Source organism: Vespa crabro, chromosome 13 (assembly GCF_910589235.1).
Source record: "Vespa crabro chromosome 13, iyVesCrab1.2, whole genome shotgun sequence".
Classification (NCBI taxonomy): Eukaryota; Metazoa; Arthropoda; class Insecta; order Hymenoptera; family Vespidae; genus Vespa; species Vespa crabro.
In genome coordinates, this window is record NC_060967.1 from 2,270,503 (window position 1) to 2,285,630 (window position 15,128).

Genomic DNA, 15,128 nt, shown 5'->3' on the forward strand with positions numbered 1-15,128 from the left:
GAAGAAGAAAACAATAAGAAAAAGACAAGGACGAAGATGTTTAGGAGCAATGAAGAATCGAGAAATCTAATTGGATCAATCGATTTCTTTTTTTCTTTTTTTTTCTTTTTTTCTTTCTTTTTTTTTCATCCGTTCTGTCCTCATTACTTTTCTTTCTTTTCTTTTTTTTTTTTTTTTTTTTTTTTTTTACAATAGTTAGGAAATATTGTTCACACTTTAATCACGCCATATATTCGTGCTTATTTATGCTATTATTCGTTAAGCCTCATTATTATTATTCTTCGTGCCATATTATAATAAATTATCTCATCTCAGAATCTAAGAGAGATAATACATGTTATTACGATGATTATCATATCATTAATTAAATCTGCGAAGAATTTAGAAGAATTAAGTTTACCTAGTCAAGAGGCAGTATTAGTTGTCAATCTTTCTTCACTCTTTTCATTCAACAATGTGTTTTTTTGTTCTCTTTTCTTTTCATTCATTATATTCTTTTTATTTATTGATATATATATATATATATATATATATATATGTATGTATATCATTTACTTTTGTACTTTATTAATACAAACAGAGATGTGCAATTAATTGGAAAACAAAGAAGTAAAAAAAAAGCAAACAAAACAAAGATATAGACTTCCTTTTCTTTGATCCTATCCTTTTATTATAAAAAGAAGGTGTGTGGGTGTGCATATATTATATTATATTATATATATATATATATATATATATATATATATATGTATATATAAAAAGCAGTTCATTGACACTTCTCAACGCAAATAAATCAATTCATTTTTGTTTATTTTTTTTTCCTCTTTTTATTTTTATTCTTTTTCTCATTTTAATCTTAACCAATAATGAATGTGTACTTCCTTTGGAAAGATAAGACTGCATAAAATACGAGGGCATATATAATCTACCATTGAGGCGACATATCTATATATGCGTGTTTGTATTTAAAAGAAGGACTTTCGTACCATACGCTAGTTGTCTCGAAAGAAGAAAACGACTACGACGACGATGACGATGAAGACGACGACGACGACGACAAAATCGATAGGGTCGAGTGCTCGTAATTAGTTTAACATGTACCTTTGATAAATAGATACCTACATATGTATTCTGTTTACTTTCGTGTCATGTCTCAAACGAGACATAGGCTGTCACTGAAATAAGTGACGATAAGAAATTTGATAATCAACTTTTTCCATATATGTATTGCAGTTTCGTATCTAATCTTTTTCTTCTTTATACATATATACATACATATATATCTCATATATATATATATATATATATATATATATATATATATATATATATATAAATTGTTCGTAAGAAATCGTATCGATTCCGAGGTATCGTCGATTATATTACTTGCAAGCAAGTGTAACACGCAATGTATTGTTTTTTCATTCCTTTTTTCTCATTTCTTCTTTTTTTTTTTTTCTTTTCATCTTTTTTGTTTTTAATATTCATGTAGATCGATGTAAATAATTAATACATTGTATCACGTTCAACAAAATTAATAATAGGTGAACGATTCGAATGACGTATGTGTAGATTTATCTATCTGTGTGTGTGTGTTTATATGTGTGTATATGTGGATTTGTGTTTGTGTATAGTATGTAAGTCGATCGACCTACTTCTTCTTCTTCTTCTTCTTCTTCTTCTTCTTCTTCTTCTTTTTCTTTGTATAATCCATCAATCTACGTAAGAATATTCTACTAAAGAAAACTTGTGTGTGTGTATATGTATGTATTTATGTATTTATGTATGTATATCTGTGTGTCGTATATATTAGAAAAAGAGGGGATATAATGGAACGTTGATTATGTGTAGGAAAAGTTTACGCATCGACGGTGCCATGAAAACGATCGAAGCGTGTATATGCAGTTGAATAGTTTCTGGAAAAATACAGGGACCCGATTTAATGCTCGACCTGTTTAGGATGAAAAAATTATATTTATATATATATATATACATATGAGTATATAATACATATATTATCATCATCATTATCATCATCATAATCATCATTATTTTTATAAAATCCAATAAAATCGAGAATTAATTGATGCAAATTTAATTTTACATGCAATATGTTAAAATATGCTTAAAAGAAGAAAAAAAAAAGAAAAAAAGAAAAGAAAACACCATTTAAAGTTTATTTAACGGTACGTCAACAATACATTGAGAAATATATTGTATATTTGTTTGTTTGTATAGAATATATAAACGCTTCCTATAATACGTTCTTTCTTATTAGTGATGTAAATATTAAATTAAAAGAGATCTATATGTATATATATATAAATATATATATATATATATATATATATATATATATATATATATATATAGGATGTATTAAAAGTTTCTAAATCGTATTAATTTATATTAAAAGTTACAATTAATCTTTTCTTCTTTTTAGGCTGATATCTTTATTTTCTTTTTTTTTCTTCTATTACTATTATTTTTTTTTTCATTTTCTTTATTTTTTCTCTTTTTCTTTTCTCCTTCAAATTGTAAAACTACAATCTTAAGAACTTGTAATTCACCCTATATATAAATTACATACACATGTATGAAGTATATGAGAAGATAGTGATATAATTGGATTAATTTGTTTTGATATATCACTTCGTACTATAAATATTCTTCCGGTAATGTTTTATTAGTATAATCACGGTCATAATTTAATTAAAAATTGTTCGATAAGAATTTGATATTTTCGTTGTGATATTTTCGCGGCCATTATAACATATCTATGAAAAACTTAACGGCCATCGTTTGTCGTCACTTGAATATCATTTATAATTTTATTATGCTATCATAAATTAAAGGTCTGTCATGCTAGTTATTGGCAAAGCATAGAGACGTTATAATGAGTACGTTAATATTCAATGGCCATTTGAGAGGTCGCTGATAACTTACATATGTAATAATTTTTTTGCATTATACAGATTTGTAATTATATTGAGACGACACGTTCAGATATATGATCAGATACGATCGTGTTCGATATATGATTCGTTCAAATACGATGCGTTTGTGTGACTTAAGTTTTTACGATTTACTTTTTATTTTCTTTCTTTCTTTCTTTTTTTTTTCTTTTTAACCTGTTCCTTCGTTCTTTTCTTTTTTTTCTTTCTTTCTTTTTTTTTTTTTTCGTTAGATCGCGTGATTCTATCGTAGATGAATTATTGTCAGTTGACGCATAAAAACTTACATTTTGCGTTCTAAGTTCTGCGTCTGAGTTGTGTCTGGATTATAATACTAGACGTAGAAAAATGAAGAAACAAAAAGACAAGTCAGATATTGTGCCTGTTATCTGCACCTATGTCATTATTTTGCTACATATTTTATTTATTTATTTATTTTTATTAAATTTTCAATATCTTTTTATTTCAATAAAATATATATATACATATAAATGTACAGAATATAATGAACAATTCAAGTATTAATTTGCCAAATAACATTGAATATTTGACAAATCTTTGCGTCGATGTCAATGCTCAATGTCAATCGATGGATATGCTCAATGTCAATCTTTTTTTAATACTCCAAAGTGAAATGGATAGGAAGATTAAATCGAACGAAAAGGAGAAAAAAAAGAAAAGAAAAGAAAGAAAAAACAACGTCAACATCTGTTTGACGCAATTGTTTAAGACGTCATTTAGATAATTGTTAATAATAGAGATGCGATTGATATTGTCTCGTTTGCGATTTAAATGATAATTTCCGTTCTTTTTCCTTGTTTCAAGTTATTATATTTTAAATTATTCACTTAATTATCTTACATATGTTTCGTATTTGATTGTTAACAAAATCGTTGTTTTTTTTGTTTGATTTTTCTTTTTTTTCTTTGTTTTATCCGCGTATTAATGTCGTGATGTAATGACTAGCGATTAGAATTAGATGGGCGGGAGGGGGGAGGGTGGGGAAAGAAGGAAAGGAAAAATTGTCTTTGTAAAAAGTAATACATTAATTGAACACCACTTAAAACACACTTTATATACAATATGAAAAGTTTTATATGGCGGATACAAAAAAAATAAATTCCAAACAAATAAACAATATTCTTATATAATTTTTTTTCTTTTGTTTTTTTTTTTTTTAAAGAGAAACGAACGATCGACGAAGATAAATTTTTGTATTTTCTATTAAATGATTTTAATCGATATTCAGAGTTTTAAATGTCATTCGATACAGTATATAATGACAATTATCACAAGATAATGATTAGATTACATAAATGCTTTACGTATCAAACTATATAATAAGAAGTTAAGTGAATTGATTTTATTAATGTTAATTCATTCATAATAAATCGAATCGATTCGACTAGTCATGTATAATTAACAGATTTAATAATATATATGTATTTATCAGATATTTTTCGTACGGGTTCTATGATGGATTATAATTTATTATATTCTCTGATATGTTAGAAAATGTTCTAATTAAAATAAAAACATGTTCTAATTAAAAAAAAAATAAAGAAAATGTTCTAATTAAAATAAAAAAAAAAATAAAAAAACAAGAAAAAAAAATCGATAATTAAAAAAAAGTAATGACAAAGAATATTATAATTCGAAATACTTCAAGAAATATTATTGGTTTTATAGTCATTGGTTTTCTTTTTTATCGATCTTACAATTTAACATAAAAAAAATTATTCAAGATCTATAACGCATTTATAAATGTAAATCTATCTCTTCTTTTCATTATATGGAAATTTCATTATATTTATTTGTCTTTGATTTGATCGATAAAACCTGTCATCGAAAGAATTGCTTTTGAACGATGACAGTTCCGTGACTTATATATATATATATATATATATATATATATACGATATGAAAATGTTAATTAATCACGATCTATCATTTTTGATTTATTTAATTAAATTAATTATATTATAGATTAATTGTAAAAGCATCAGATTTATAAATTTTACTTATAGATTTGAATACAAATATATAGATTTTAATTTAATTTAATTTAATTTAATTTAAATTCGTTTATAGATTTTAATAGAAACAGGTTTATAGATTTGAATACAAACGTATTTCTTCGATTTAATTTTGATCGCATTTGATTAATCACTGGCTCCTTCTATAAAAACCTAAGGTCAAATTCTTTGATCATTTACTGATTTACTGGCTCACCTTGATTAATCTTTATTTTGTAATATCGAACGATCCTATTTTTTTTTTGTCTCGTCTATTTTTATTTCATTATTTTGTTTTCTATATTAAGATTAAGGCGTGTAAGATCATGTAACATAATTAATTGTTCTAATAATAGTTTTATAATGATCACAGCTATTATGAATTGTGGTATATCAATCTATATACCATAAATTTAATCATTTTCAAAAATTATTACCATTTTATTACTTTTTCCATTGTTTCGGTATAATTCCATCTTGATATCCTGTTCGTTGAAATATCATTGAATTTATGTTTGTGAATATATAAGGTGCTCTTTCTGTAGGGCATCGAATCCTTTCTAATATTTTAGGTAATCCTTTTTCTGTTTTATTTCCAACTGGTTCGAACATATTATTCCAAAGAAGATTAGCACCTAGGAATATATAAAAATTATTTCAAGATTATTATATATTTACGTGATAGAGTATATAATACAATCGTTATTATTATTTTTACATTTAGAAATAACTTTTATTAATGTAAAATGATAGCCTAAAACTATGTAATTTTGCATAGGCAATCTCGAACATATTCGGTAATGTAGATACCATCATAATCATGTGTTCATATGAAATATATATATATATATATATATATATATATATATATATATAAGTTTAATATTTTTAATACTTTTAATATTTTATTTTTATGTTATAATAGTTTTTTTTATGAAAATTTTGTATAAATGTTGTTAGAAACATTTTTACCGACAGATAAGACAAACTTGAAATGTCGATAAAAAAAATATATCGGTATTGTAAAATTTATGTTCCTGACGATATGCAACCCTTTATATATCTTGCTTGAAAAAAAAACTATATCCAGGGTATATTTACCACAGACAAAAGTATTATAGATAGTCCATAAAGTGCAATAATTTGGATCATTTTAAATACCTCTGTTATTTTTAGAAATATGAAGAAACATTGTTTATAAAAGTTATAGAATATATTGAAGACCATGGAATTAAAAGTAATCATTTTTTTTTATGTAATATTTGCAAGACAACAAGCACGAAAGTGAAATAAGTCGTTTAAAATAGAAATATCGATCGTAATATTTATGGATTATAATTCTTTACCAAGTGCATGACCATTTTGACTAAAATGGAAGCAATCGTATGTGACCAAATTAGGATCGATTGGCCTTGCCCTACTGGGATCGGCATTTGGAGCATTGAATTGTTTCATAAATGGTTGCAATACTACTGTGAATTCTTGCGTATTGTCATATCTAAAAGAAATATTTATTTACATCGATTGGAATTTATCGAAATTAATAATAAATAATAAAATAATAATAATAATACCTTCCAGAATTGATCAAACTTTCGGCTGCCTCCTGATACATCATTGACATTCTTGAAGTTGTGATATCTGGTCGATGTCCTTGATGCATACAAGCACAATAAAGTGGATGTAATATAATACACATAGGACTTTTTCTAACTCTAAGAGAAATCGTGACATCTGTACGTATAAACATAAATAAGTATTAATTAATATTATACAGGGTAATTAACGTAATAATAACAAGTCATCACCTTTGAACAAAATATTTTTTCAAAATATCTCGCATACTTTATATATATATATATATATATATATATATATATATAAAAAACAAACAAACAAACAAACAAACAAACAAAAAACAAGAAAAAAAAAGATAAAAATGCAATCGCAAAGTGCACCTACGTCATTATTCTTAAGAAAAAATTATTATCGAGAATATTTAAACCATTCTTCTCCTTTCTTTTTTTTAAGCTCATTTACAATACTTTTTTTAAACTCAACTAAAAAGAAAAAAGTTATGACATGTTAGACTTGTGAATCATCCTGTGTCTGTGTGTGTATGCATATATATATATATATATATATATATATATATATATATATATATACGTATATATATAGCTAGTTATATTTATGAATTTTTATATTACCTATTGTAGGAATTAAGTTAACGAGTGTACGAGGTAATGTTATTTTAAGGTAATCCAAAACTTTTCTTAAATGAAAAGCATGACGTAATGGTGAAAATTGTTGAGGATTGTAACATTGAGCGGAACAAATGTCATTTGCACCGAAGAAAATAGTGATTAACTGCAATAAAATTTTTTTTAAGTAGTATCACTCGAGTATTAAATTAATTTTCATTCATTTTAATGTCAATTAATAATTTAATTTTTAAAAGGATTTAATTAACACCTTCCAATGTTTCGTAAAATTAATCCTAGGATCATTTCTTATCCTTTGTACGAGAATTCTTGCTTGTTTTATGGCATCTTCGGTAGCTGCTACAGGAAAAGCGATATTTAATCTTGCTTTTGATGAAATAAATTCGCCTGTACCGGTCGAGTAACCAGTTAAATTTGGATTGAATACCTGTTGTCAATTAAAAAAAAAAAAAAAGAAACAATTATATTTTTTTAACCCTGCTACAATGAAAATACAATGGACTTATGTGTTATATATATATAAAAAAAAAAAAAAAAAAAAAAAAAAAAAAGAGAAAAAAAAGAAAAGGAAATCAAACAAATAAATATTTAAATATTTATTACTCCATAAATTCGTTTAATATATTCAGTTTAATTTCCTTCAATTTTTTTTTTCTTTTTTTTTTTTTTAGAATAGTTTTCTATATTTAAAATTCAAAATAATTTTTTAAGATTGGCCAAGAATTTCATATCCCACAATCATGTAAATTAAATTACTTTGAATATCTTCATTATAAAATTAATACGTCTATTTTATTCTTCCATTGATTATATTCCAATACATGATATTTTTAATAGAATAATACCTTTAATAAATTTGGTAGTGTCAAAAATCTTCGCCAATTATCTTGGCCGCCAGCGCACCAGCTAACTCCACGTGCTTCAATGAAAGTTCCAATAGCGAATTCTTCCAAAGCACCACTACCAGCTACGAGAGAATCACCAAGACCACCGATCACATCAATGTCACCCGGTCTTAATCTATGAACACTTTCCGGTACGTAAGGGGATCTATAAATGAAAATAAACATTTGTTTTGTCATGTCTCAATGTTTTTTCTTTTTCTTTTCTTTGTTTTTTATCTTTTTTGTTCTTTTTTCTCTTTTGTTCCTTTTTTTTTTTCTTTTTCTTTTTTAGCAAACCTGCCGAAACGAATGTTACAAGGAAATGGTACTGCGTCTGGTATGACTGGCTGCCTTCGTACACCATCGAAAATCATTGGATAAACTATACCATTGGTATTGAGATCTTCCTGGAATAAGAGAAAAGAGGAGAAGAAGAATCTCAGAAAAAAAAAGAAAGAAAGAAAGAAAGAAAGAAAGATGAGAGAAAATTTCAAACAAGTAATACAGTAATACATTTCTAATTTTCATCCGTGTTATAAGAGTTATTTATTCGGGGGAAAAAAAAGAAGCATTTAATGAATGCATTAGAATTATGGTATTTTTATTCTTTGAATAAACTGTACGAGTCACGTTCTAGGATAATTTTGAAAGGGAATGAGAAAATTAAATTGGACGAAATGAAACGTAAGAATTGTGAAGAAATGATTTCCTCAATGATATCTTATATCTCTTACGTGTATATGTATGTATAACATAATACATTTTATAAAAAGAAATCTACTTGAATAACTAGTTTTGTTTTTTTTTTTATTTTTCTTCTCTCTTGTTTCTTTTCTCTTTTTTTTATATTTCTTCAAAACTTTTCGAATGAAGTATTAACGTATGCAAATATGTACAGGTATATAAATGAAACATTATGTGTACGTATTATATTTATATAGATATAAATATAAATTATTCGTAAATAATAAAGTATTTATTAAATTTTATATAATATATATACATATATATATATATATATATATTTAATTATATATAAATATAAATATATATATATACATATATTGTGTATAGAAATTGTCTTCGATATCACTTGACATATATATACTTTCGTTAAATATTTTTCTGATCGTGCAAGATACTGTTTCTTGAGGAGTCATATCACGTTGATACTTTTGCTTTCTTTCATTAGCATTTTACTACGGCCTGTTTCAACTTAAATACCGTTGCATACAAATAATTTAGTGAAACGGCTACGAAAGGTGATACGAGTGAAGAGGAAAGTTCTGGCTATCTGCAAGTTTATATATATATATATATATATATATATATATATATATATATATATATATATATATATATATATATAAGTATATTATATGTATAAGTTGTAATAGTAAAATTAATATTAAAAAAAAAAAAAAGATAGTATGAAAAGAATTGTATAACATAATAAGAATATTAAAAAGAAATTCTTAATTTTTGTAACAGGAAGAAACATTGAGATTTATTAAAAAAAAAAAAAAAAAAAAAAAAAAAAAGAAGAGGAAAATAAAGAAAAAATAAAAAGATGTACTTCTTCCGTATGTTGAAAAATATTCTGTCAATTTCATTGTCAATCGTTTCTTTTCTTCTTTTTTCTTCTTTTGTTTTTTTTTCTTCTTTTTTTTTTTCTCTTCGCTTCTTATGCCTCTTCTCATTTGAAAGCTAGATTCATTCATTCAAATTCACGAATTATTTCTACATAAGTAAATACATATGTTCGCTATTGAATAAATATCGTAATATTTACATATTTTATTCTTCAAATGAAAGACGTTTTAAAATCGAAAAAAGAGAAAAAAGAAAATAAAAAAAAAAAAAAAGAAAAAAAAAATAAGCTGCAAATTTTTCAAATTGCCAATAGCATTTTTCATTTTGATATACTTCAATGATACATTCGGATATTTGAATGATTGAAGAATTATTATTTGTTTTCTTTTTTTTTTTTCTTTTTCTCTATCCTTTCTTCTAATGAAACTTTATTTGACATAAATAAATACAGAATAATCATCGTTGAAGTATTATTGAAAGATTACTCACCATACTGGATTTGAAAAGATTTAATATCACATCCGTTATAGTAACACCCTGAATAAGAATAATTATTTGAAGGAGAAATAGTAAAATCGCTTTTCTAAATTTCATCGTTCACAAAGTTTTAATGTCCTTTTTCACTGATAATAAATTTTGTTGAAGATACACTTTGGATATATATATGTAGATATATACGTGTGTGTGTGTGTGTACGTGTATTATAAATCACTTATCATCTTCATTATAAGTAATATTAAGATAAGAAATGTAACAAATAACAATTATAATTAGTATAATTAATACAATTAATAATCATTAAAGATTTTTAATCGGATATATATTCATAATACTTTTTGAATTTATTTTTCCAGAGGTAATCAATATAAAAATAATTATCATAAGCTATTACGATCTCTTCTATTTTTTTCAAAATATATTCATATCGAGTTAACACTAACATATTCAGTTTTTCAAATGATGAATACATTTACTATGCCTCGACCTTGACACGTTATATTGAACATTGATTCAACGATAAAAAGCTAATAATTATATTCTTTTTTATTTTAATACTAGTCACAAAATTTCATTGTTATTAATTATGTTAATAAAAATAATAACAACTATACATATTGAAAATATAATATTCGTCTGACTCTTAAATCAACAACGAATACACCGTCTTTCTACACGTTGGAAGTAATACTGAACATGAATGAAATCGTAGCTTCTTCTTTTAGTTATACCAACGAGACTTTCTTTCACCATCTTTCTTGTCAAATTTATTCGTAGGCCCACTTAATCTTATTTTATATTCAGTCAGTGAAGACATGATACACGTAAGAGAGTGTAAGAGAAAGATATTCTCTGTCTCTCTCTCTCTCTCTCTATTTATCTATTTATCTATGTGTTAATTTTTATATATAAATAGATGATTATGAAAGTTATCTAACTATTATTTAAATCATTTCGAATAAAAAAAACGTGTTTTAGTTTGTGCTTTACTCGTAAATTTTTTTTATGTCACATCAAGGAATATTTATTTTTTTTCTCATTTCAATAATAAATATACTTACTTTTTCAGCATATGTTATTATAGAAAGATAAGTTTGTAAATAATTCAAAAGCTCGAATATAAAAATATCTCATAAAAAAAATATATATATATCGGTTTAAAGACACATACTTAATTATTGACTTTTACATATTTCATTTTTGTTATCTCTGATCTAATGTTTCTCAATTTCCTCTCTTTTTAATTCAATTGAAAAGATAATGAATAAGAAGAGAAAAGGAAAGAAGACAATTGTAAGGAAACAAAATGAAAATATAATTTAAATTATTTTATTTGACTCATTAAATAATATATAATAATATATATCAAATATGATAAATAATATATATCAAATTCTTTCTATAATATTAATGAGATCTTTATCAAAGATTATGGCACTTCAAATAAAATTAGATCAACAATATAATATGATGGAATATCATCGAATGAAATCGTTGAATGTAAAATATTTTTTGATATGAATATTTACGATATTTTAATCTTATTTAATTACCATCTTTTTTCTTTTTTTTTTTTTTTTTTTTTTTTTTTTTTAATCGAAATTTTCACTAAATTTTGTATTACTATAAGTAAACAGATAAGGATTTTCCTTGGTAGGACAAAATATATCGAGTTTCGTTACAAGATCAATTGGTTTCTTCTCATAAGGTAAAATCAAACTATTCCAAAGGGTATTACCATCTGAAACATAAAAATAGAAAATTATTCTCCTCATTAATTGCTGTCGCGATAACATATTGATGATCAAGGTATTCTTTTTATAATATCATGTCTAACTTTCAAAAGTAATGTCATTCATTTAAAGCTATTTAATATCGAAGAATCGTTAAAATTACGAAACACGTCAATAATTTCTAAACTGATCATAATAAAAAATGCAATGGTAATAAAATACATGGTTTATTCAAATCTTTTTGATATATATGTAAAAAAAAAAAAAATTATTACTAAGACAGTTGTTAAGATAATGAAACATCTCTGTAATGATTCTTATGATCTAGATATGTTGCATGTTTTTTTTTATTGCATATATATATATATATATATATATATATATATATATATATGTATACATACATATATGTAAATGCAATAGTAATAAAAACACACAATTTTTATTAGTAATAATAGAGGACACGTATGTAATCAAGCGTGACATACAACTTTTCTTCTTACTTTAATCTCATATCATGCAATTCAAATGATGAATTTATTAACATTTCAATGATCATATCGTATAAAAAATTTTACTTACATAAAGAATTTGTTTTTTGCGTAATGTGGAAACAGTCAACAGTTAAATAAGAATTCCTATCATTATCTCTTTTATTTGATAGCAATGTAATATTCGTCAGGATTGGTTGAGCTATCACAACGAAATCATCTTTTTGAAACTCGGAATAGTTGCTTATTTTTATATCAATATCTTGCCATCTAAGTGAACAATTAATTACAAATACATACTTACGTATAATACACATTTGGAGATTAATAAAAATTGAGAAAAAAAGATAGAGAGAGAGAGAGAGAGAGAAAGAGAGAAACAGAAAGAGAAAGACTGACCTTTTTATGATTTTATAATATTCCTGCCTTTTATCAAGATATGTTAAACCAAATAAACAAGGACATTCTAAATCTGTCATCAAATCGCACCAAATCGACGGTTTTCCATTGTAATTAATGTCCACAAGTGTTTTCAATTGTGGAGGAGGAATAAGAGATACGAATACTCTTGGTACATTGTCACGAAGTATTCTCAATGTTTCAACGATATCTCGTTCATGATTTTGTAAAAATTCCGTTTCATTTTGCGTGCAAATGAACAAACAAAAATCGTTCGAACCTATCATCAAAGAGATATGCTAAAGGAAAAAGAAAACAAGATGAAGTATGTATACACAATATTTACGATAATAATTAACGATAATATATATATATATATATATATATATATATATATATATATATATATATATATATATATAGTATAATAATGAAGAGAAAACAAAAATAAAAAAAAAAATATAACAGGTAATGATGAAGGACGATGGTCAGAAATAAAAATAAGGAAATGAAAGTAAGAATGGTCAGATACCTTCCAATGTTTTTGCATATTCACTCTAGAATCATGTTTTAATCTTTTTACAAGAATCATTGCCATGTAAGGCATATCTTTCGATACCGCTCCTGCCTCGGCAACATTTAATTTCGAATCCTTCTCCAATGTGGAATAATCTCCTAAAGAATAACCATATAAATTTGGATTGAATTCCTAAACGAAAAGAGAAATAAATTCAACGTTAGGATAATTGTTAAATGAGATTTATAATCGTCTTATTATCTATTGAACATTAAATTACAATTATATGATAACAATGATTATTTTAATGAAATAAACAAAGAAAAAGAAATTATTATATATATTAACCTTGAGTATATTAGGCAAGGTTGTATATTCTCTCCATGTATTTTGCCCACCGCCAGCTCCAGTAACACCTCTATTATCGATAAAAAGTTGAAAAAAAGACTCAGCAAATACTCCTGTTCCAGCTGACAATGAATCGCCCATTGATGCAATGACGTCTATGTCACCTGGTTTCAAACGGTGAACGCTTGTTGGCGTTACATTTGATCTCCAGCCTTAAATGATTAATTATTAATACGAAAAAATTTTTGTTTCAAAAGAATTTTTCTTATTGAAAAAAAAAGAAAAAGGAAAGCAAAAAATTAAAGGAATACTTTCACATAGTTTTAATTATTTGTCATTTTAATTATCTATAATTTTGTTATATAGTTTATATATATATATATATATATATATATATATATATAAATAACATCATTGAAATGATTAGAAATAAAATGATAACATTTTTTTTTACCTCTTACATCGCATGGGAAAGGAACGTTTTGTGAAACTGGTTCTTGTATTGAATATAAATTTTTGGCTCTTCGTAGATTTCTTTCCAAATTACTTGTACGACCTATAAATTGTTTGACAATTTAAAAATTTGGTTCTATATATAAACGCAAACATAAGCACATACACACACACACACACACTTTCTCTCTCTCTCTCTCTCTTTCTCACACACATATATAAAATTACATTTCATAAAATTATTACGAATAAATCATATATATTACAAAAGTATACTATGTGATCATCTGTTTATGTAAGACGGAGAATTATGAATAATGCAGAATTCATAATTAATGGTTAACGAGAAGATTAAAGATGAAAAAAAATACCAGAAGACTTTAAATATAAAAAATATATCAAATTGATAACAATTTCACTTATCAAATCATAAAAAATAATAAAAAATATCTCTCATTATCTTGTAGAAAATAAGAAATGATATTAAAATTAGTTCAAGTAATCATTGACATATTCATTGGATTACTATTGTTCTAAAATCTATTATTTTATTTTTTTAATGATTTCAGAGAGTGTTATCCTAATGAGAATGAAATCAGACATTACATCAGATATATGGACAATGAAACTTATCAGAAAATTTTGGAAGCTTGGAACTAATACTTGAATAGAGGATACATACCAAAGATATCGTAAATACCACGACGAATTACTCGATAAAGTTGAAGATTCAACGGATTGTCCAAAATAGTCTTTTGTGATAATATTGGGATATAAGATTCGTGAAAGATAAGATAGAAGAAAAAGATACGTAGATATTGGCCGACCATTTTTATATTTAAAAAGAAAATAATTAATTTAATCAATGCACAAATACAGATGAAATCGAACAACTTGTTATCTTCTTCTGAGAGTAGTATTTAACGATCTGATGTAGCAAAATATTCTTTCCTTACTAAGAAGAACTCGGATGTATCGGAGACCTTGATTTTACCACCACTGCACTAACTGATCGAAG

The 15,128-nt window shown here is 24.9% G+C and overlaps 2 protein-coding genes and 1 long non-coding RNA gene across 5 annotated transcripts in view; 1 reads left to right on the forward strand and 2 right to left on the reverse strand.

Annotated features, from left to right (window-relative positions):
- The window catches only part of LOC124428840, a 19,522-nt gene extending 10,658 nt beyond the window's left edge, over positions 1–8,864 (forward strand). For all 3 annotated transcript variants that reach the window (XR_006943294.1, XR_006943295.1, XR_006943296.1), the window contains 3 exons: positions 6,551–6,705; positions 8,058–8,230; positions 8,371–8,864. This is a non-coding gene — a long non-coding RNA (uncharacterized LOC124428840). The remainder of the gene's footprint in view (positions 1–6,550; positions 6,706–8,057; positions 8,231–8,370) is intronic.
- Positions 5,407–8,593, reverse strand: LOC124428839 (phospholipase B1, membrane-associated-like). Its single transcript, XM_046973392.1, has 7 exons — positions 8,376–8,593; positions 8,040–8,244; positions 7,445–7,621; positions 7,180–7,339; positions 6,544–6,703; positions 6,316–6,467; positions 5,407–5,604 (listed from the first exon to the last, which is right to left on the reverse strand). Exons 1-7 carry the CDS (start codon positions 8,591–8,593, stop codon positions 5,414–5,416), a joined length of 1,263 nt encoding a protein of 420 aa, XP_046829348.1. The 3' UTR covers positions 5,407–5,413.
- Positions 8,865–11,702: 2,838 nt separating the features above from the next.
- On the reverse strand, positions 11,703–15,095 carry LOC124428838 (phospholipase B1, membrane-associated-like). The gene is made up of 7 exons (XM_046973391.1): positions 14,793–15,095; positions 14,112–14,213; positions 13,658–13,869; positions 13,325–13,501; positions 12,793–13,091; positions 12,485–12,663; positions 11,703–11,910 (listed from the first exon to the last, which is right to left on the reverse strand). The coding sequence occupies exons 1-7, from the start codon at positions 14,938–14,940 to the stop codon at positions 11,762–11,764; spliced, it is 1,266 nt and encodes a 421-aa protein (XP_046829347.1). The 5' UTR covers positions 14,941–15,095; the 3' UTR covers positions 11,703–11,761.
- Between the last annotated feature and the right edge of the window lie 33 nt (positions 15,096–15,128).

Bases quoted from the DNA above. Each gene is read 5' to 3' on its own strand.
- LOC124428839 (XM_046973392.1), bottom strand. From the start codon at position 8,593: ATGTATTACTGTATTACTTGTTTGAAATTTTCTCTCATCTTTCTTTCT. The intron at 8,245-8,375 runs GTTTGCTAAAAA...TTTCATTTATAG, and splicing joins TGTAACATTCGTTTCGGCAG to ATCCCCTTACGTACCGGAAA. The intron at 5,605-6,315 runs GTAAAGAATTAT...ATATATTCCTAG, and splicing joins TCAAAATGGTCATGCACTTG to GTGCTAATCTTCTTTGGAAT.
- LOC124428838 (XM_046973391.1), bottom strand. From the start codon at position 14,940: ATGGTCGGCCAATATCTACGTATCTTTTTCTTCTATCTTATCTTTCAC. The intron at 13,870-14,111 runs GTAAAAAAAAAT...TAATCATTTAAG, and splicing joins TTTCCCATGCGATGTAAGAG to GCTGGAGATCAAATGTAACG. The intron at 13,092-13,324 runs GTATCTGACCAT...TTTTTCCTTTAG, and splicing joins ATATGCAAAAACATTGGAAG to CATATCTCTTTGATGATAGG.